Here is a 23,629-nt window from a genome sequence, read left to right on the forward strand (position 1 = left end):
GGACATTGATCATAATAGCAACGAGAGAGAGGAATAATAAAACTCTTGTTCTCTTTCATGCATCATTTGTAGTTTTATATACTTGCTCACACACATATACACACTCACGCCATTCTGTCTCCCAAGGACTGCTGGATCTGGTTCCACAAGTTATCTTAGGTCACAGAGGGCATTGGTAACAGTACAACACACACACACACACACACTACTTGTTGGCGGTGATTGTATTTGACAGCTCAGAGGCGTAGGAGAGAGCCGGACTGAGGTTGTGACAGTCGGATCTTGTGGCAGCATTGATTGCAGGGTAATGGGTGCGGCTCACAGCCATCGACCGGCTGCTGGGCTTCATCCGCCTACAACTCCCTTTGGGCCGGAGGAGGCAGACAGACAGACTTTCCTTTCCTGCTTGTGTCAGATTGTGCTAAGAGAAACAAGGTGACGAGAAAGGATGCATCTCAGTTCTAAAGCTAATCAACAGAGTTCAGGGTACTTCTAAATCTGTCATAGTATTGATATTTTTCACAAGTGACAAGACCTTCAAAGTTGGAAGGTTTAGCAGGAAGGAATGTTGCAAGAAGGTTAAGGACATTTTAGGAAAACAGTTTTGCTGAAGAGATTGTAAGACTCTGTCATTTAGTAGTCATTGGAAGATCATTCGGTTTATACTGCAGGGTTTCTGCGGGTTTTAATTCACCCCTCTACAAATTAAAGCCTCAATAAAGTCTTAAATCGGAACAGAAAGTCTTAAACTCATAAAGTCGTTTTATTGTTTTGTTTTGTTTTCCCATTGAAATATAAACTTGAGATGCAAAATAACATAAGATGTCTTGATTTTTGAAAATGAACTAAATTAAAAATGATTTTAAAAGCAGAACACATGTCAGTGGGGTATGAAAACTTATTTTTTTATTTTAATTAATTAAGTAGATTTTTCTGAACCAAGCCGTATGCTATTTTGCTTAGTAAATGTAGGCTACCTTCTTTTAAGAATCTTTAAACATTTGCATTTTGCAGTGGAATCATAAGGAACAATAAATGTTATTTCTATGTTATAGTGCTTGGGAATTGGCTTATTTTTATTTATATATTTAGAAAAATTAATTAAAAAGTAATGGAGATAAGTTGGAAGTTGTATTTTCAAACACCAGTTGTGTTTTCAAATGTTTCTCCCTAGACATTTACATTTAGAAAACATATTAACATATTGTTTCATAACATTTTTCTTTAAAATTAATTTCTTCAAAAGGTTTTTACAAAGGCCTTAAATTAAAACCTGAAGAAACCCTGTAGTGAATTTATGAAGACAAAAACACTTTCTTAAAGGGATACTCCACTTTTTTCGGAAATAAGCTCATTTTACATCTCCCCCAGAGTTAAACAGTTGAGTTTTACCGTTTTAGAATCCATTCAGCCGAACTCCGGGTCTGACGGTACCACTTTTAGCATAGCTTAGCACAGATCATTGATTCTGATGAGTCCAGTAGCATTTCTTTCAAAATGACCAAAGAGTTTCAATATTTTTCCTATTTAAAACTTGACTCTTCTGTAGTTAAACCGTGTACTAAGATCGACGGAAAATGAAAAGTTGCGATTTTCTAAGCCTATATGGCTAGGAACTACTCTCATTCCGGCGTAATAATCAAGGAACTGTGCGGCTGTACCATGGGTGCAGCAGGCGTAATGATATGACGCAGCGCCTGAAAATAGTCCCCAGCTCGATAACTTCTTCCAACGTGACCGGGACTAAGTTTGTCTAACCTATTAGACCTATTTTCAGGCGCTGCGTCATATCATTACGCCTGCTGCACCCATGGTACAGCCGCACAGTTCCTTGATTATTACGCCGGAATGAGAGTAGTTCCTAGTCATATAGGCTTAGAAAATCGCAACTTTTCATTTTCCGTCGATCTTAGTACACGGTTTAACTACAGAAGAGTCAAGTTTTAAATAGGAAAAATATTGAAACTCTTTGGTCATTTTGAAAGAAATGCTACTGGACTCATCAGAATCAATGATCTGTGCTAAGCTATGCTAAAAGTGGTACCGTCAGACCCGGAGTTCGGCTGAATGGATTCTAAAACGGTAAAACTCAACTGTTTAACTCTGTGGGAGATGTAAAATGAGCTTATTTCCGAAAAAAGTAGCGTATCCCTTTAATGAGGATTTTGTCTTGTTCTCCAATAAAAATATTCTTAAAACTAAATAAAATTTACTTAAAATGCAAAACTGCACAAGAAATTATCTTCAGAGAATGTCTTCTCTCATTGGCAAAATGTTTTTCTTGGTTTCATCATAAATCTTTTTATAGTTTTGCTTGAGAAATTTATTTTTTAAAGATGTTTAGATATTTTTCTGAACAGAGAGACAAAAATACTTCTGTTGTGCCAATATTAAAAAGACTTAAATTTAGATATTTTAATGAAATATGAGAGCTTTCTTTTCCTCCATTGACAGTCCACACAACTACCACTTTGATCTGAAGAGATCGTAAAACTTAACCATATGAATCGAGAGGTTTAGTCCACATTTTATGAAGACACTCAATCTCTTTATATGATGAACGGATTGAATTTAAGCTTTTATTCAAAAAATTTTGACAGGTTTTTTTTTTTTCATTTTTAGGTGAACTCTAACTAATTTTAACATACAACTTTTGATCTTAAAAATGTATTAGTACACTGTAAAAAAATTCTAACCTCCCCAACTCAACATTTTCTAGTGACTGGTCACATCTAAATTTTTCAATTGGCGCAAGTGAAATTCTGTAAATTATCAAATTAAATGTACAGAATTTCACTTGGGCCAATTGAAAAATTTAGATGTGATCAGTCACTAGAAAATGTTGAGTTGGGGAGGTTAGAATTTTTTTACAGTGTAAACGTTAACATTAACTAAGATTAATAAATGCTGTTTAAGGCTTGTTCATTGTTAGTTCATGTTAACTAATGTAGTTAAAGGTGGGGTAAGCAATATTTGAAAAACACTGTTTGAAAGTTGGTCGACCGACACAACAACAAACGTAGCCAATCAGCATTAGGGGGGCGTATGACGGTGGAGGAGAGAGAACGTGAAGGGAGATTTGAAGAAATACTGTAGAAAGAGAGATGGCTGAGAGACATTACAATAGAGAAAAGCTCATTAGAATATCACTGTAAAATGGAGGGTTATGATCAGGAAAGAGCTTTAGGACACGCATTAATATTAGAAAAGCTTTCCAGCGCTGGAGAGAGCTAAGCGGGAAGGCCTGAAAACAGACGAGGAGGTTGCTTTGATTCCGCTCCATACGTGAGTAACTGGTTTTGAGTGTCATTGTTTGTCTGGAGCTGCTGTGCTGTTGGCAACTAACAACAAACTCTTGTTTGTATTTACTCTTGTGTGTTCGTTTATTTTTGTGCATCCTTGTCGTAAAAAGTGGGCATTTCTAAATTTGGCCTCGACCACTGATCAACTCCTATTACTATCCTGCAGAGACCTATCCCAGACAGCAGCATAGTGTCGGCCCAGATCCGGCCCACATCTGGTACATGTGGATTCCACAAGGCCCAGATGTGGGCCGACACTATGTTGCTGACTGGGATATTTTGCGATCGGGGTTCGAGACCGACTCAGATCAGGGTGGTTAGGATTGGAGGGTGAGCTTTGGAGGCGGAGCAATGAAGAGAGGGGTAAGTTTGTTTGGGTTGATTTCAAATATCAACAATGTTCAGCAACGAATCAGAGAAATAACATACTTCAACTCTAACAAAGGTTACCAAATGAAACCTCATTGTAAGTCATACCTGATCTTTTGCATTGTGGAGGTCAGTCATACATGATGCATCAAATCACATGATATAAATAATTTATTTACATTACAGCGAATAAAAACGAAGAAAAATAACATCACAAGTATGTTAACCTATTGTAAATATATAATACATAACCAAGGAGAGCCTTGGAGAGCTCATTTTTTTTCTATGGTGTCATAGACAACAAATACAAGGCAACATGTGGCACACCGCTCCAGTCATCCATCCATCATCCGTTCATCCATCCGTCCACACTCCTCTTTTCCAGACTGTTGCAACCCCAGGGAAGAGGTGTTTTTGGCTGTACGCTCTGACGATTTGACGAAGCTGACTGCCTGTTCTCTTTCTCACTGAGCTTTTACTCAAGCCTGCAGGCCAGGTGGAAAAACCACTGCAGGCCCGTCCCATGAGGCCCATCCTCTGTGTGCATCCTATGGGAATCAAGAGACGAGAAGGTTTGCACACTGCCATGAGTCCCGCCTCAGGTCTTACACACCTGTCTGGATAGGGGTGTGTGTTCCCACAATTCCCTGGGGTCTTTCTCTGCTGTCTTTAGCACATGTCACTCTTTTTTACTAGCAGTTTAAGGGTTCATCAGATGAGTCTGGTGGAGGCCCGCAGGGTGTTTTCGGAGTTGAAGTGTGGAACGTTTTGTTTCTGCCGTGCTATCCGATTCCCACGTGGACATCTTCTGTAAACACACAAAAAAAGTTTTATATTCCCAAACTTGTAATGAGTAGCGTTTCTGTGGTTTTCGGTCAAAATTAAAGATTGATGGTTTAACGACAGCCATAAATATTAGTGACCAGTCACTGTAATTACCACAAGGACCCGCCGTTAATGATCTGTCCCTCACGGACTGCGTGACTTTGCCACTTCCTGTGGAGTTTTTTTTTTTTTTTTTTTGACTAACTGACTTAATACAATTTTGGTCGACTAAAGGCTGATTTATACTTCTGCGTCGGACCTACGCCGGAGCCTCTACGCTATAGTCTACGCATTGGTTTTCATTTATACTTCTGCGTCGTTGTCCTCGTTGACGTGCAATTACACATGCAGAGTGTAGAATTACACATGTGAAACCCGAGAGAGGGGTTCTAGCAGACTTATCACAGCACTTGCGTCCACGTAGAACTGACGCGTTGTTCAATTTTTGCAGAGGTGCACGTCAGGGTACGCCGAAGGGTACGCGGGCTTAAGCCTCTTCTCATCGACTAACATTTAGTCGACTAATAGGAGGCAGCCCTATTATTATTAAATGAATGTAAACAAAATAAGAAATATTAATATTGTATTATTATTATTATTATAGCTGTATTGATATAATCACAAATGTTTTGAACAATTTGTGCAGCCCTACAAATAAGCACAGCAAACTTGGGCTTTTAAAAAACAACTGCAATTTTTCCTAACAGAAAAATCACATTTAGATTTTAGATTATGGCTGTCAATAAAAAAATTGATCAATTAATCAAATTAAATAAAAATAATCACATATCAATACTTGCTAATAAAGCCCCTAAAAAATATAAAGTTTTCAAAGCCCTTTTGACATAACTGACCCAATGGTTATCATGATTAACTTCATGATTACTAGTCAGATCAATCAAAGCCTCTTCGTCTTGTATAGACAGTGCGTCACTTTCTGCTGGCTTGAACTTGAATGGATTGCGAATCCACTCATCCTGGATTGTCTCTTGTCAGAAAAATAGTGTGTGAATTGCTGACACAGACCCCTCAAGTGTTCAGTGACCAAAGGCTGAATAGTAACCACTGACAGCCCTGTCTCTTTCATGAAATCAGCCAGCGTGAGACACATGTCCAAGCATCCTTTCTCCACACGAGTGGCCCATAGATCCAGCTTTCTCCTGAACGAGGACACTTGCTCATATGCCAAAAACACATTGCCGTCTCTGCCCTGCAATGACGTATTAAGCGTGTTGAGGCGTTCGAATATGCCAACCTTGCAATCCAATTGAAATCGCTCATGTGCTTCGCCAGTGGGGATTGAACGTTTGACAGAAAAAGTAGTACTTCCTCACGCAAATCAAAAAGTCGTGATAGAACTCTGCCCCGTGACAACCAGCGGACTTCGGTGTGCAGAAGCAGCTGTTTGTAATGCGTTCCCAATTCATCGAATAAAATGTGGAAAAGACGAGCATTTAGAGGTTGTGCATTAATCAGGTTGACAATTTTCACAGCTTCATCGAGGACACTCCAAAGATCATTTGGCATCTTCTTGGCAGCTAAAGCTTGTCTATGGATTGTGCAGCGGGTCCACACGGCTCTCGGGGCTACCTCTTTAACCTTCGAGATAAGACCACTGTGGCGGCCCGTCATTGATTTTGCCCCATCACTGCATATGCCACAGCAGCGTTCCCAGTCTATATCTTTCTTTCTCACAAATTTGTTCAATTTTTGTGAAAATCTGTTCACCTGTTGTGTGGGTGGGCAAAGGACTACTAAATAGAAACTCTTCTTGAATGTCCATGTTTTAACAGCTGAGCGCAGCTGGCCACATCGGTGGATTCGTCAATCTGGAGTGCAAAAAATTGGCTGTGTCTGAAGCTGTCTAACACTTGCTCCTTCACATCCTGTGTCATGTCTGAGATGCGCCGACTTATTGTGTTGTCAGATAGTGGAACAGAATCGATCTTAGAAGCCGCTGCCTCTCCTACCATCAGAGAACACATGTCTTCCGCTGCCGGCAGAATTAACGTCTCTCCAATGGTATGCGCTTTCCCAGCCTTGGCTATACGCAAATGCAACGTGATATGAAGCTTCAGTGGACTTTCCATTTAATTTGACAAAATCTCCCACAATTTTTTTCTGATCTTGAAAGCTTTGAAGTTTTCTGTGGATTTTTTTTTCCTGTTACCTCGACATGCTTGGTTTCAAGGTGTTGCCGAAGTTTTGCGGGTCTCATGCTGTCATTAGCCAAAATCTCCTAACAAACCACACATAAAGGTCGTGGTTCATCAACCTGTCCTGTCCACGTACATCCTAACCTCAAATACTGATCATCATTTCGTCGTCTTTTGGGTTTAAGCCCTGAATTTGAAGGCTTTGAATCGGGGGGTCTCAGAAATCGCTCCATTGTATTAATAGGCATATCTGTATTGGCGGGCTTGCCAAACAGCAGCGAATTCACAGCTACGGCATTCTGGGTGAAAAATGTTTATCTTATTTTTGTCTTATTAAAAAAATTACATATAATAATTAAACTCAATAATTATATTTTAAACTAATTATTAGGCTACAATTTTTACCACTCTTCGGGCCTCCCCTGGCATGCACCCCACACTTTGAAAACCCCTGGTCTATAGTAATCCAATTTTCAACTGAGTTTTGTCTGAGGTAGACATTCACACAGGGCTTTTTAAATAGTTGATCTATGTTCTTACGAGCCAGCCTGCATCACTTTTTTTCTGAAAAAAGTAACTTTTTATCATTGTTGGAGAAAGTAATGCATCACAATATCGCATTGCTCACTTCAAAAGGTAACTGATTGTGTTACTAGTTACTTTTTTATGGAAAGTAATTTTACCTTCCTTTTTCATTACTTTTTCTCACCTGGACTAGGCTTGCTTGTTTTTTTTGTTTTTTATAATAATAAAAAAGTTATATTTTTGGCAACTGTGAAGGCCCTTTCACGCCAAAAGTGAATTGTATAAGCCTCAGGCTGAAGGAAATACCTCTGCACTTACTCCCAATTTCAATCAACATGGGGACAGGAGAGGTGTCAGTGAATAAATGTTAAAAGTGTTAACTCTTTCCCTGCCATTTGTAAGAAAATGCTTCATAATTCCGTAAACTCGATTTTCTTAGCTTTTTCCTCAAAATGTTGCTTTTTTAATGAAACTTACCTGCGTTCAAGTGTTGATAAAGCTAGAATAAAACTTTTATTATTATTTTTTATTTATTTTTAATAAGAGAGGCTCTGTTCTTTCTTTTGATATATTGCAAGTTCAGATATTCAAACAAAATATTCTGGGGGCCATGAAACTTTTGTGAAAAATATCAAAAACGCTGGCGGGGAAAGAGGTAAGTAACTCATTACTTGAAAAAAGTAATCTGATAACGTATCTTACGTTACTTGTAATGTGTTCCCCCCAACACAGCTTATTACAGAAATTACATACGGGTCAGTCAGTGGCATGATTACATGCGTTAATTTTTCAACAGGTTCTTTTGCATAATTAACTGTACTACATTTACGCGTTAAGTTCAGCTCTAAACATATAAAGTATAAAATGCACAGAAAAAGGCAGACGGAAAGACAGACGAATGGAAATCAGATACTGGCAGACAGGCACTTGCTGTGGTTTAAATTGTCTCATTAACAGCTTCTCTCGCTTCCCTAGAAGCTCGGCAGGGGAAACCTTCCACCACAAGGAATTTTTATTATATTTTCCTCTTCGCTTTATTAAATGTCATGTTTTGCATAGGGCAGAGTGCGCCCCTGGCTCTTAAATTGGCTCGGAGGCAGCAGGGTACGCGGGGGACACTGATTCTTGACCAGACCAAAGCTGTTCCTGTTTTAATTAGTTCCATCCTCTCGCTCGCAAACATTTAGTTTTACACAGTGAAGAGAACCTTTAACTCACTGGCTGTACGGGTTTAGAAAACTAATCACCTACCAAGTCTTAAAGCATAACATTCGCAGCCAGAAAATAACTTTTTGTCACACACCAGCAAATGACGGTTGAATTGAGAAAATTAATGGCCATACATATTTCTTAGCAGCCATGAAACTGTTTTGTGCATTATTTGAATTAAATACTTTTTTTTAAGTTTTTTTTTTTAGCAGTGACAGTCTAAACCATTTTCTCTCGCTGAAACTGCACAGTGAAGACAAAATATTGATTTTATTTCTCATAATTTTGTTTATGTGAGAAGTATCCCACATATAGGCTACTGTACTGTTCAAACCCATCCATAAACCAATTAATGCTAAATCGAAATATTTTTAAATAACAAAAGAACATAATTACTTAAAGGAACCATATATAAGATTGTGGCCAAAACTGGTACTGCAATCACTTTCAAATTACTGTAGAGCGGTGTATCCAGTGTTCGAATTGAGGGGGGGCTGGGGGGGTCCGGGACCCCCCATAAGCATCAAGGGACCCCCCATAAGGCCCAAAAAAATTACCTCGGGGGGTCCCCTGGTTTTTCATTAAAACTAAAATAATAGAAACATAATTTATTAGGTAATATATATTTTTTTAATCAAAGTATTTCGCTGCCGCTCCTATTAGAAAGTAATTCAAATTTATAAACAGATACATTTTATTGATCGTGCCATTTATATGCCAAAAATAGTTTTTTTTTTCTTGTTTTTTTGTGTGTAAATGATACACACTGCAAACCCCTTGGGTAGGATTAGGGGTGTGGAGTACGTGCGTATTACATGCCATAAAGTGCGTATCATATGCACGCAAAAACTATTTTTGGCGAATAAATGGTACGAGAAATAAATTTCGTGCTATAGATAAGCACTTTCACGAGAGTCTGGCAGAGTGGATCCTCATTTTCACCTCACGATGACAGTAAGATAATATTTCTTTCTTTTATGATTGTTTGGTAATTTACTGATCTGAATAGAATTTCGACATTAACGGTTGTCCGGGACACGTGCGTGTGTTTTTTAAGGGACAAGTGAAAGAGAATTGTAGCCTACTTGCCCAACCGGACAAATGCCCTGATTAAAACAATTTTCAATATCAAAAAAATAAACTAAGAAATAACGTAGGCCTACTCGGTTAGGCTACTAACGTAACCTCAGTTCCCTGAGAGTAGGGAAGGAGTATAGAGAGTACAAATTAGGGAAAGAAATGCCCTTTATAAAGCTAAAAAAATTATTCTGATAAGAGTGTTTTCCAACAGTGATGTAATGAAACATTGACAATTTAAGTTTGAAGGGAGTAAAGCCTCTGTTTAGGCTGGAAATGTAATTTTGACAAAAGAAGAACTTTTATTTTAAATAAATCTTAATTTTAAATCAGCCTACAGTGTGATATTTCATCATATTATCATGCTTAACACTGAGAATTTGAATAATTGAAATGTGATGATCAGATGCAGATATCTAAATCAGAGAATATCATAGGTTCGGGAGGTTGGCGGGTGGATTATTTATTTTTAACAGCAGATTTGGGGGACTCAAAGTGCACCAGATTAATGAATTTATCTATAAAATGTACAAAATTTTCTTCCCGGGGGGGGGGGGCATGCCCCCGGAAGAGGTACCAGGCTCAATACACAAAAATACTGTGGGAAACTCAGTAGGCTATATGATGGTCTACAAAAAATACACATTTAATTATCTAGTTATCATTTAGCACCCAGGAAAAACCCGGATTATTACATAGGTTTTGGGTGGAGAAAAGTCTTTGTTCATCAATTATGCACAGAGTTAATGCTCAACTGCAAAAACATGTTCTGAAACACTAAAAGTTAAGTAAATGAAATTATAGTATTATATGAAATAAATAAATGAAAATATGTATATTATAAAAAAATTTTTTTTTTTTTGTGGGGACCCCCCAAGAGCTTTGACACAATTCGAACACTGGGTGTATCCCCTCCCCCTCCTCCTGACTCGAGGTTGCCAGTTAGGCTGCAGGATCCAGCAGGAACGTAGGCTGCTACAAGGAGCTTCCAATGGCAAGTGACGAGTCCTACACAGTACGTTTTTTTTGCTGTTAATTATGTTTATGCTTCATGAGAGATGTTTTGCGTATTTCGGATTCATAACGAGGTCTTTTAGGTTTCGTAACGTTAGACATTTTTTATCCGACACGTTTGTAGCTGCAGCTGTGGTAACTAGAGCAGAGCTGGCAACCCGGATGCCGAAACACTACTGACTTCGTGATTAGTAGATAGGTGGAGGGTGGCGCTTCAGGCCAAAACACAACATGACAACATCAACATCAGTTGAGAGCTGCAACTTCACTTTTAAATGACAATATCCTGGCCGGACTACTGTTGTCAGTGATATAAGTATTTGAAATGAACATGATTTCTTAATGTCTAGTGACATGTCAGGGCCATTTTATGATTAATTGAAATACATTTCTTACATACGGTTCCTTTAAACTTAAATAAAATGATCAAAATATAAAATACTGGAAAAGCCGGAAAATTCCATCAATGGTGGGGAAAGAGTTCATTTGGTGCAGAAAGCCAAAGCTTTTGAAATCATTTCAACCCCAGCAAGCTATACTGCTGGATGACAGCATCAAACAAGATTGTTTGTTGTTTGGGCAAGTTATTTAAAGTTATTTATTATTTTAAAATGATTTAATTATTTAAAATAGGTCACGTGAGAACTGATTTTATTCTGGCTGTCGCTGCCACTCTTTTATATATTTTCAGTTTTATTTGAGAAAACTTTGCAGAATTAAGGTCATTCTGTAAATTTACCAACTCAGCAAATATGCATAATGGTATGCATATTTGCTGTAATTCTGCATGTGCATAAGTAAAATGAAATAAATAGATAAAAAGTGTATCACGGTCTGTTTCATACATTTAATCGTCTGCTGTAATCCAGTCTAATGATATTGTTTATTATCCTACATGTTCCAAAATGTCACGATTGATGTTCACTGTCATGATAGGCTTACATAAAGTTTTGTTGCTTTTGTGTGCCATTCATTTTACAATCCCGCCAGTTGTCACCATAGGCTGCTGAAATGCAAATTATTGTAACAAGGATGTGTATTTTTTTACATTTTGCATTATTTTGGTGAGAACTCTTACACTCACTGTGCTGTTTGCTTATTGCATTTCTTGTCAAAGGTATGCCGTACTATAGAAGAGGACACAATAAGCTAGGCTGATTTTAGGCTGAGTAAACGTATTTCAGACGAGGGAAGGGGGTGAGAGGGCCACGGTTCACGGTTCACATGTTGTCCTAAAAAAAGCTAGACATTAAATCCTTGCAAAACACTTTTGCTGCATTGTTGTGTCTGTTTGGCACTTTCACTTCAATCAATAAACTCTCTGCTTTAGGATCCTACAGGGCTACTTTTGGCGAGTTTTATTAAATGGATTGTAGTCGAAGACCATTTGTGCTGATTATACGAAAACGAGGTGGCAATTTCTCCCTGGGGAGGAAACACTGAGGGCAACAGAGCCATTACGGCATCACGGTCCATTCCACTGCCCCGCTCGTCCCTGGGAGCCAAAGCAACAATCACAACACAACCATAACACATTACAGGCCTCAGAAAGCCTGCTTACAGGTGGAGGTACAGCGGAGGGTAAAAACAGCAGTACTGTGGGTTGTAAACTTTTAAAAGGTCAAAGAGTCTGAATGATGGCTCATCAGAGAGTGCTCGATTTTCTTCCTCGCTCTTCGTATTTTCTCTCTATTACAATCTCTCCGGACCACTACTTTTGTTACCTCCCAGTAGCTCTCACACTCTGCATGCAACGCGGCGTCAGAGAATCATTACAATCACCTAATCACTACGTCCTTGCAGGAGTGTTTGATTAAACATGCTTCAGTCTGAGCATCTTTGATTAGGTAGAAGGAAAGACATGAAGAGAGAGAGACAGGACTTGAGAGAAAATTAGAGAGAGAAAGCAAGAGGAGACAGATAAGAGAAAGTCGTCCTAAGTCACTGCTGCAGTTAGAAAGTGTGTTGCTATAGAAACGGTTTGCGGGCTGTAAGGTGAAGGAGGGCACTGCGGAGTACAGTGTGCCTTTCACTTCATGTTTGTTCATGACTGCACGTGTGTGTGTGTATCAGGTTTTAACAATGGTAAATCACAACTGTTGATCATTTCTCTGGATATTGCAATCACAGTTATTCTGATTTACATGGTTTACAATTATAAACTTATTTTGTCTGAGGCAGCTGCATGCCATATTTATTTATTGTAGGCTTCACATCTAGACCAAGCTGAGAAATGTTAATGAATCAATCAGACAATCAAGAAAATCACACTGTCCTTCTCAGGAGCAGGGAAAACAAAGCTGTTGAATTTTGAATAAATTATATACAGGCAGTGTGCAATGCGACAATACTAGAACACTCGAATCCCATTATAATCAGCAAAGCTGTCACCGCATTCATACAAGTGTGTGTATTTCTGTGTACATGCAGTTAATACATATTATTATACGGCTCAGTGGAATACTTGATTCTGATAGGTCAATCACGGTATGTTATTCCCCGATAACAACTGATAACCAAGGTTCATCTGGGAAAATGAAGTCAGCCCTTGCTAGGAACAGTTTTTCTTCATGGAAGTTTTGGTGAGCTAATTAAATATTAAAACTCAAATCAATATTTTTGTCGGGTCATCATCTTGTTTCTCTTGTTTCACACAAACGCAACCATTTTGCAACATTTGTTTTGTACACTGTAATGGATTATAAGATAACAAAAAGGGACGATTTTAAAAGAGTTTAATCTCAAATCAATATCTTGTATCCCCATAATTAATTATGTGGTAAAATGCAGTGTAATAAATGGTATTACTGTATCATATTCCTTAAATGTCCGTCTAGTTTGAACTTGCCGCTTGCTAGCAACTGCTTTCTTCGCTGAAAATACCTAATAAAATATTTAGTGTCTAATTGTCTACTTATGTGGCAAGCAGCCGTGTAATAAGCGAGATAATGTACATCCAGCCGGTAGTTATTTCAGAATAAACCCCGAAAAGTTGATCAGCGATATTCTGCAATAACAACCGGCTGGATGTACATTATCCCTTAGATATACATGTATTGTATATTATATTAAAAGGATAGTTTGCCAAAAATCAGTATGAACACTACCATTCAAAAGATTGGGGTTGGTAAAATATTTGTATTGTTTTTGAAAGTCTCTTATGCTCACCAAGTAATATGTTATAAAATGTCATTTATTCCTGTCATGGCAAAGCTTCATTTTCAGCATCATTACTCGACTTGAGTGTCACACGTCAGTGTCACATGATTCTTCAGAAATTATTCTAATATGCTGATTTACTGCTCAGAAAAAAAAATATGATCAATGTTGGTTAATATTTTTGTGGAAACCATGAATAAATATGTACATAGGAACATTATTTATATTTATCCCATAGATAATATTTAGATAGGATTTATACATAATGACAGATGTGACCCTGGACCACAAAACCAGTCACATGGGTCAATTTTTTTAAATAAATAAATGAGCTTTCCATTGATGTAAGGTTTGTTAGGATAGGACAATATTTGGCCGAGATACAACTATTTGAAAATCTGGAATCTGAGGGTGCAAAAAAATCGAAACATTGAGAAAATCGCCTTTAAAGTTGTCCATTTATGTTCGCGATTGTGCTGCATTCACTCACAAAAAATAAATGTTTCATATATTTACGGTGGGAAATTTGAAAAATGTCTTTATGGAACATGATCTTTACTAAATATCCTAATGATTTTTGGCATAAAAGGAAAATCGATCATTTTGACGCATACAATGTATTGTACAAATATACCTGTGCGACTTATGACTGGTTTTGTGGTCCAGGGTCACATATAAATAGGTAATGATTAATAAATACAATAACATTATCATCTAGAGCCCATATATTAGAGTTATTTTTCTGTAGTTTTCTCAGAAAAAAAGAAACAATTGGAAACTCAAAATAACTTGTTTTATGGAGATCACAAAATCATGACAAAAAAATAATAAACCGTGATCTCTTTGACCTTCCATATATGCTGTCATGATTCCCACAAACTGGAATCTCTGTGCTGTTTAGTTTAAGTAACACTCTTGTTAAATATTTAATTAACACTCTTATGAAAAAAACATTGCTGCATATTTCCAGACACAATTTTTTACAGCTTCATTTCTACAATAAAAAAAAAAGTGCACATGTGGATGGACTCCTGTCATTCCTGACTTAATCTACATAATTGTTACATTTTTTTCCAGCTACATGGGACCAACATCAGAAAACCATGTCCGTGCATTTGTGAAGTTTGAGTGTTTAGAGAAAAATCTGTGTATTTAAGCTCACCGTGTGATGCAAAGCACTACAAGGCAGATAATGGCCACTTGCAGAGCTCCAATGATGGATGCGATCAGAACGTAACGCAGTTTTCCAGAACCAGGTACCACGTACATCACATTATAGTCCTTCCTATCACACTGCGGCCCAATGAAGCCCGAATGACAACTGGAAAACACACACAAACAAGATAAACATGTTAAAGTTTAAAGCAAAGAGAAGATGGGCATAATCAATAGACTATTTCAGCAGACCCCAAGACATCGAGTAGCGTGTGTGTCGATGTGATGATAGAGGACAGTGAAAGAGCGTGAGTATAATCACATGGCAGTAGGATGTTGATGCCACTTTTTGTGGATAATTACTAGGCATTCAGTGTTTATCGGTGCAAAAAAGCAGTGAAAGTGTGTGCGTGTGTGTGTGTGTGGGAGTGAGTGTGCAGCAGGGAGCTGGTGTACACTGGGAAAAACATAGTCTTGTTTAATTAGAACCTCGACCTCTCAGAGGAGGCGGTTAAGGGGACACCTGCCAGCCAGCGCACACTCTCTCTCTCACACACACACACACACACACACTCTCACACACACACAGCTGGTAGGAATGAGTCATCTTTTAGGGAGAGGCACGTACACAATATCTGTTCTTTTTTTCTCCTTCCTTCACATCTTTCATCTCATTCTCATCTCATCTCTCATTTCTCGTTCTCTCCCCTGCTTTTGTCTTCTCACCTCTTCTCCAAAATCAATCTCACACTGTCCTTTAAAGAGTGGGTGTGTAGGTGAGGGAGAAGGAAGAGTTTGCTGTGTTGTATGTGTGGTGCCGTTACCTGCAGGTGGGGGGCGAGAGGTTGCTAGGATACTCGCACTCTCCATGGACACAGTAGTTCTTGTAACGCTCCGGACACGGGATGTAAAGACCCCACGGTACCTCACTCACCTGGTCTCTCTCCTCTAAACACAGCCAGAAAAAGAGAGAGAGAGGAAGACTGTTGTAATTCTGCAACCATGTTTATGTTGTCAGGTTGTTGTGTGAACACTATGCTGCGGAGATGACGAGTCAGCAACGTCAACTTCATCTTTGCAGCCGACACTGACTCAGAAAACACTCATTTATGAATAAACAATTAAAATGTCTCCTTGCTATTTTTCCCGACATATTCATAATCATTAGGCAAGCTTTTTGCGTGCGCTTGAGCGTGAGGCATATATTCTGCCCCCAGGTGGCCTAAATGAGTCAACAAACTGAAAAAATAAAACCAAAGGTCATTTTTAGGTATTATGTAATGTAATCTTGACAAAACGGGTTTCATAAAATTGGTATCGAAAAAAGTATAATTCAGGAACTGGTCTCGAAGTCAAGGTATCAGTATCGATATCGAACATTTTTGAAAGATACCCATCACTAATTATGCCCCTTTTTACAAGATGTAATTTAAGCCTCAGGTGTCCCCAGAATGTGTCTGTGAAGTTTCAAGCTCAAAATACCCCACAGATCATTTATCACACCATGTTGTAAATGCCCATTTTTGAGTGGGAGGAAAAACATGCTGTTTTCGTGCATGTATCTTTAAATGCAAATGAGCTGCTGCTCCTTGCCCTGCTTTCCTGCGGAGACTGAAATATAACACAGATAACATTAGATAAATATTTTTGTATCAGGTTAAACTTTGATTAGTCACTCAAATCTTTATCTAAACCTCTCACCGTCGGTCGCGCATATCCGCCATGTTTTGTAGTTTTTAAACACTTTTTACTTGTGTTTGTAGTTCCTCCTTCAAAGCGCAGTGGGTTGTGCGCCTTTATAGTGTGCACGGATCCACACTTCGAAAATCCACCGGAAATAGTAGACCATCCGGGGACTTCTGGCATACTCTTTTCAACATACTATACTTTGGGACACACTTATTCTAATCTCACATACTATTTAGGTTGGATAGTATGGACATTGAGACGCAGGGTGAGTTTGAGATCGTTGTGCTAACTCGTTTCCTGCAGCACTCGTGTGAATGTGAATAAATAATTTGCTGAAACCTTCCCTTTCCCAACAGCTCTCAAATTTCAGTCTTCAATTTCAATCTGTTCCTCACAGACTTCTCTAAAATAATTAGACTTAGCACAAAGAGGGTGAGTAAATGACGACAGAATCTTACTTTTTAGATGAACTAGCTTTTTATAGGAGTTTTAGACTATTTAGCAGAGTTTTGTCTCTAAACGGTGAGTAGAAAAGTGTGTGAGTACGTGCAAGAGAGCATTTGAAGGGTATCCGTGCAAGTCAATGGAGGGATCAATGCAACAGCAGTGACACCACACCCTCTGTTTACTCAATCACAATCTTTCTTCCTTTCTTTTCTTCTCTCTTTCTCTCACTCTCAAACTCCCTCCTGACACTGTCTGTGAAGCAGGTCACACCACTCAGTCAAACTGTCACACACATTGGGAGGTATCAGGGTACGGTGGCCTGTTGAGGACACATAAAGCAGGCTAGTTCTCCAGAGACTCGCTGGTTTCAATATGCTCCTTCACACCACTCTGTTTATCACAGGAGAGGAGCGACACTTTTTTAGAGCTATTGACATTTATGTTTGGTGCCTTTGATTTATTAACACTTTTAGTGAATTTGAAATTAAAAGCAAACCAGACTCTTATTTACTAGTAAATGAAGGAGAAAATTTATTTAAGAAAACATTAATGCAAAATGTAATGTTTTTAATCAGAGTAGGTCAGAATTTAATTAAAATGTTTGACATCTATGAGTGGGAAACATTGTTAATTTGAATGACTGCTGTAGCAAAAATCTTTTGTATGCATTATTTTGATTTCTTTCCCTAAATGGGAAACTTAAATGTACAAAAATGTAATGTGTTTTAAAAAGACAAAAATACATTAACCTTTCAAAAGTTTGGTTTTGGTAAGATTTTTTCTTTTTTCTCCAATGCTCAACAAAGCTGTATTTAATTTGATTAAAAAAAAAAGTACAAACATATAGTGAATATTATTACAAATTAAAATCATATTTGTTTAATATATTTACATTTTTATTTATTCCTGTGATCAAAGCTATATTTTCAGCATCATTACTCCAGTCTTCAGTGTCACATGATCCTTCAGAAATCATTCTAATATGCTGATTTGCTGCTCAACATTTCTTTTAATTTTCAATGTTTCATATTTTTATGAAAGCCACAATGAAATTTTCAGGGTTGTTTGATGAATATAAAGTTAAAATAACAGTATTTGTTTGAAATATAATTTTTGTAACAATGTAAAAGTCTACTGTCACTTTTTAATGTGTCCTTGCTAAATACAAATATAATTTTGTATGCTTTTTTTTTTTTTTTTGCACAGTAGCAACACTTACATGATGTTCAGGAACCTTCAGAAAAAAAATCTGTTTTAGATTTCTTCATTTAAATTGGGCCAATAATGCATCAAAATTCTGTAAGGAATTTTATACAAATGATCATGGGTCTCTAATTTTTTATTATGACTGGGGCTGGGTCAAAAAATCTAAAAATTGCATTTCATGTGATTATTTTAATCTACTAAGCTCTACTAAATATACATTGGCTACAGAATATAGTTATGCTTATTAAAAAATCATAAAAGAAATCAAAGCCTTGTAAGAGAAATGGTGTGTGAGGGTTAACTTTTCTCATAACCTCCTCAGATCGGGAGTAGAATGAATGTCATTAGACTGTCAGGCTGGAGCAGAGGTGGACACATTTGTTTTGAAAAAATTGAGAGTTGCGACTGACCCTTACAATGTCCGAGGTATTTGACCTCAATCCTCTCCTGCTTCTGACACGACACCTCTTTCACCTGGCAGGGGTTGTCATAGGAACGGCCGTCTGATGCACAAACTGGATTAAAACTGATGTGGGAGCAATCGATGTTACACACACACCTACAGAGAGAGAGAGAGAGAGAGAGAGAACATAGGGCAGAGTAAACTTTACTGTCCGCACTAGATGAAGATTCATGCCTGGGTTTTCTAGTAAGGGTGAGACAATAAATTCCCTATATAAGACTGTTTTGTTTATTCAACTATAGTTAGGGCTTGTTTTTATTATTTTTCTTTATGTACTGAAACGGATTTTGTTTTGTTGCATTTTTCATGTACAGAAGACAACTTTGTCAAAACTATCCGTTCACATGGAACAATGTCAATGTGCATACTTGATATGAAATCTGAGACATGTGATGTACAGTATGAAAAATACAAAGAAAATTCATAGTAAATATCACTTGTTAACATTTCCAATCAAGTTGTAATTATGTAAAATGTATGCATTATTATTTATGTGCATTATGTGCACAAAAAATGTGCAATATAAAGTAGTTTATCATTAGATTTCAAAAATGTCATCTCCATTGCTGTCATTTCCACCACATAATCAATGGTGATTTGTACGGAGCCCCTAAAGGGACATGGTGATGAGAAAAAATATGAGATGGGAGGAAAAATGATTGGTCAATGCTTTTGCACTTTATCGCAAATGGTTTGCATTCCCTCGGGAAACTTTGCAAATGCAAAGTTTTGCGAGGGAACGGAAAAGTCTAGTGACTGAACACAAAAGCATTGAAATTTTTCCTCCCATCTAATTTTTTTTTTTCCATCACCATGTCCCTTTAGGGGCTCTGTAGATTTGAGATGGTGTAAATGACATTTATTCATGAGGGATCAGATGATGCATGTATATCCACTGTTGGACAGTGTTAGTAGACAAATTTAATAAAGTAGTGAGCTTCTATAAGTCCACATGGTCAAACATGTTCTCAGAGTCAGAAAAACACTGATTAATAAATCAGATTCAGAATACAATAAGAAGAGAAAGCCATTTGCTCAAACAAATCACAGCAAATCAAATACCAAGTAATTGTACCAAGTGATGTTCCTATTAGAGTACAGGCAAGCACTCACAAATAGATGCACACAGATTCTTAATTTATTCAAGCATTCTCAAAGTATCTTTCAATTTACTTTGCATTGCATTTGCAGTTTATCTGTTCATTTATTTATCTAAACACACAGTTCTGCCAGACACCCCATTAATGGAGACTTCTGCTATCCTGGCAGAATGAGCATCGTCTCTCCCTCTCCTACTTGCAGCCTGAGATATTTATCTATGTGGATGAACTACGATATCGCCATCTGTTTGCCTGTGTGGTCTCAGATTAAATATATAATTTTTTTTTAGCAATAGTTTATTATAAAGTTTATTAAAAATGTATTATTAGATAAGGAATCATTCTGTTCTTGTTTTGAAGTTTAAAAAAATTATATTCAATATTAAACTAAATATTAAACTAAATATTCAAAATACATACTTGTTGTTAATTAAAATACATCTGAAATAAAATAAAATATAAATATTAGAAGACAACTTGAAATGTAAAAAATTAAATAAAAATTGCCTTGGCAACTATTTGAAATAAAATAGAAATAATTTGAAGTTGAAGTATAAAATTACTAAACAGAATTATTTTTTGAAAAACAAGAATAAAACAGACAAAATAACCAAAAAATTGTAAAAGTTAAAACTAAAATTACTGAATAATATTATATAAAATTATTATCAAAATATTTATATATAGTGTAACAGTAAATAATATTAAAACAATTCTGATTTATATGGGGGTATGTTTTTAATGACTGCAAGTTCGATTAAACCATCAATATATGTATTGATTATTTTAATTATGAGGAAAGAACAAAACATTAACTTGGTTAAGGTTTTTATCTGACAATATTACTTGTCAAAAAAGGCAAACTACAGCTACAGGTTTTATTTTATATGCATAAAATGCGTAGAAAAAAAAGCTCACAGGAAAAAGCATACATGGACTACAACATAATCAGTGAATCAGTAAATCAAATAATATTTCATTGGTTCTCCTGTTTTTGCATCTGTTCTTAATTTCTTTTTCATGACAGCCTGGCCAAAAATGATTCACAATTTGGCATGTTTCATTGCATTATCACAAATAAAACAATTGACTCAAAGCAAAACTATGCAGTATGCTTACAAAATCTTTAACAAATTTTTAATAATATTTGAGTAAAGTGTGTTGATTTTTCTTAGGCCGGACATCACTAATGGACACACACACACATCAATATGTTTCTTTGGTTGTATAAAAAAATAAATAATAATAATAATAAAAAAAAAACTTAAAATGGGTTGTTTTATAGGTATGCTTATTTTCAAGATGTAATGTTTGTTTGAATCCCAGATGCGCTTTCAGGCTTTTGTACCAAACACTTTGTACTAATAACATTGAGTATAAAAGAACTTTATATACAGTCATATTGCTAGTTAATAAGATGAAAGTGTTTGTGTGTGTCTGTCTGGCATTGGCAAGTGTATAACTACGGTAATTACCATACAGGCACACTTACAAATTCTTAGAGAGAGAGAGAAAGACAAAACGCTCTTAGACCACATACATTTGTTAGATCTCATCTGTCTAATATATTTACTGGCGAGCACTTCATCTCTGAGTCTGGTATTGATTTATAAAACCCCTCTGTAATATTTCTAATCCCTCCATATATGCCCAGAGGATAACAGACCAGACCTGGCAGCATTTGGCAAGACATACGCAAGACAAAGCAACATGAACCATGTCTGACTCACTTATCCACACATATGTTCTCACACAACCATTTGACACTAAAACACGCACATGCATGCACACACACACACACACAAGATGTGATTCTTCAAAGAGCATGCTTTGAAGCAGATTAATTGCATTTCCACTGAGCTGAAGTAAATGTGATTAGAGGGTATGAATTGATTACTGTTGGCTTGAGCTGGATTTCTCTGCTATAGGACCATCAATGCGTGCAGATGTAGCTGCTAATTGGTTATCAGACACAACACGCACATACAAATAGATTCCAGGGGGAATGAAAGGTAAAGAAAGAGAGAGAGTGATGGAGAGAGGACTTCTATAACGTCTGGAATTACAGCTCTGCAAATCAATCTAGCACACTCACTGTTCGCTGTGGCTGATGGAAACTATATTTTCTCATTTTTCACAGCTTTCCAAAAATATAATTGATGAAAGCAACTTAGAAAGGATCAGTAGGGATTTCATGACTCTCAAAGATATACTTAATCTCGTGGAATTGGAGCAGCTATATTTGGTATATTAGATTCCCTGCATATTAAACCACAAAAATCTACAGCGACTGTAACGCACAAACATTTTCTAACAGGCCATTTTCTATAAATGCATCGCTGTTTTTCGCTCTTAGGCCCTGTTTACGCCTGGTTCTAAGATGCGTTTTGGTCGATCGGATCACAAGTAGACGAGGGAGACACATTCCCGTTTACACCTGGTGTTTTAATCCGTCTCTTTCGTCCACTTTCAACCACTTCTGTCCTGATTTCTTTGAAGGGAGTTTCTATATCAGGGTCTATATATATCAGATATTTCGATATAATGGACAAAATAAACTCACGCAATTTACATATAAACACGACCGAAGACAATGGAAAAATATACGGAGATCAGCAGCTTTTGGTGCTTGAATACGGCGGCTCGCAGACAGCGATGGCTGGCCGTTTTACACACGTTGTCCCGGTGGCTTTGGACGGGGAGCATATTGTGCGAGAAACGGGGCGCGAGGATAAAATGCTTGCCAGTAAGTATGAGCGCTCGTGAGTGGGCACAAGACATACATTCGTAACGTAACCGGCAGGAAGTGGCCGTGTAACGGAGCGGGCAGTGAGTAGGTGTGGGCACGGGGTCGTGGGCACATGTCCTACATCTAACACTCGAGCGGCTTTTGCCAGCTTTATGAGAGTGGGCTCCGTGAAAGGCACGGGGGGTATAGTGCTTGTGTGTAGGGGTGAACACTGAAACGTGGGCACATTTTCTACACTTAAAACACATGCGGCGTGAGCCGGATTTTTATTTATTTTTTTGGCCGTGTGACAGAGCGGGCAGATGTGGGAACGGGTTCGTGGGCACATTTCCTACTTTTAACGCTCGAGCGGCATTTGCCGGCTTTACGAGAGTGAGCTCTGTGAGAGACATGGGGGACGCTTGTTCAGGCGCTGTCCTAGGCTTGCTCTGTCGCTTGTTTCGACGGCGGCGGCTTCTCTCAAAGATCCAGCGATGCAGAGAGCTTCGCTGAAGAAATGAAAATCAGAGTTCAGCCTGTTGAGCCCTTCCTTATATACGCTAAGCCACACCCATTCTGGCGGGCTGTGACGCGTGGAGGGCGCGACGTCACGCAGGGCTCACCGGTAGGCTGCTGCAGTTGCCGCAGGACAGCCAATGAGCACGCTTATACAGCCTGCTATGGTCTGCTGGCTGCCGCACTGCGTTGACAATAAATACAAAATTAAGGATAATTTTTTGGCTTCAGATCTCGAGAAAAGATGACTTTACCCGTAGCGTAAGCAACTTACGCAATAAATTTTCTTTATTTGGCAAAAAGCACAACACTTTGTTTTTTTTAACACTTTGTTTTTCACTTTGTATACACAAAAATAATAGACACTTAACAGGATCGAATGAAGTGAACGTCAAGGAACTGTGAATTTTAAAAGCTGTGTAAACTAAGAAGCACCTACACTTTCTCTAGACATTGTGTACCTGAAAGAGAAAAAGCAGAACGCATCTTTCAGAGTAATCAGCAGAATGAGGGAGAGGTGTGACTGCAGAAGAATAAGCCTCTGATTTCACAGTGACAAATTGAGCTGCTGTTCTGACATGTAATTGGCAGGTGTGGCACAGGTCTTTTGTAGAGCTGCTAAATGACATTATCTATGGTCAGTAATGAAAAAGAAGTCAGGCAGGAGTAAAAAATCATTCTTTTTTTTT

At 37.7% G+C, this 23,629-nt stretch overlaps 1 protein-coding gene across 2 annotated transcripts in view; it reads right to left on the reverse strand.

Annotated features, from left to right (window-relative positions):
* Positions 1 to 3,827: 3,827 nt before the first annotated feature.
* The window catches only part of tmeff2b (transmembrane protein with EGF-like and two follistatin-like domains 2b), a 69,885-nt gene continuing 50,083 nt past the window's right edge, over positions 3,828 to 23,629 (reverse strand). The window contains exons 6-9 of one of the 2 annotated variants that reach the window (XM_084426351.1): positions 18,544 to 18,692; positions 15,616 to 15,739; positions 14,799 to 14,957; positions 3,828 to 4,476 (exon numbers count right to left, since the gene is read on the reverse strand). In XM_084426351.1, coding sequence (XP_084282477.1) covers positions 4,383 to 4,476; positions 14,799 to 14,957; positions 15,616 to 15,739; positions 18,544 to 18,692 — 526 coding nt within the window. In that variant the 3' untranslated portion in view covers positions 3,828 to 4,382. Of the gene's footprint in view, positions 4,480 to 14,798; positions 14,958 to 15,615; positions 15,740 to 18,543; positions 18,693 to 23,629 lie in introns of both variants that reach the window. The other variant, XM_084426350.1, reaches the window with a different exon arrangement.

Source organism: Rutilus rutilus (genome assembly GCF_951802725.1).
Source record: "Rutilus rutilus genome assembly, chromosome: 12".
NCBI lineage: Eukaryota > Metazoa > Chordata > Actinopteri > Cypriniformes > Leuciscidae > Rutilus > Rutilus rutilus.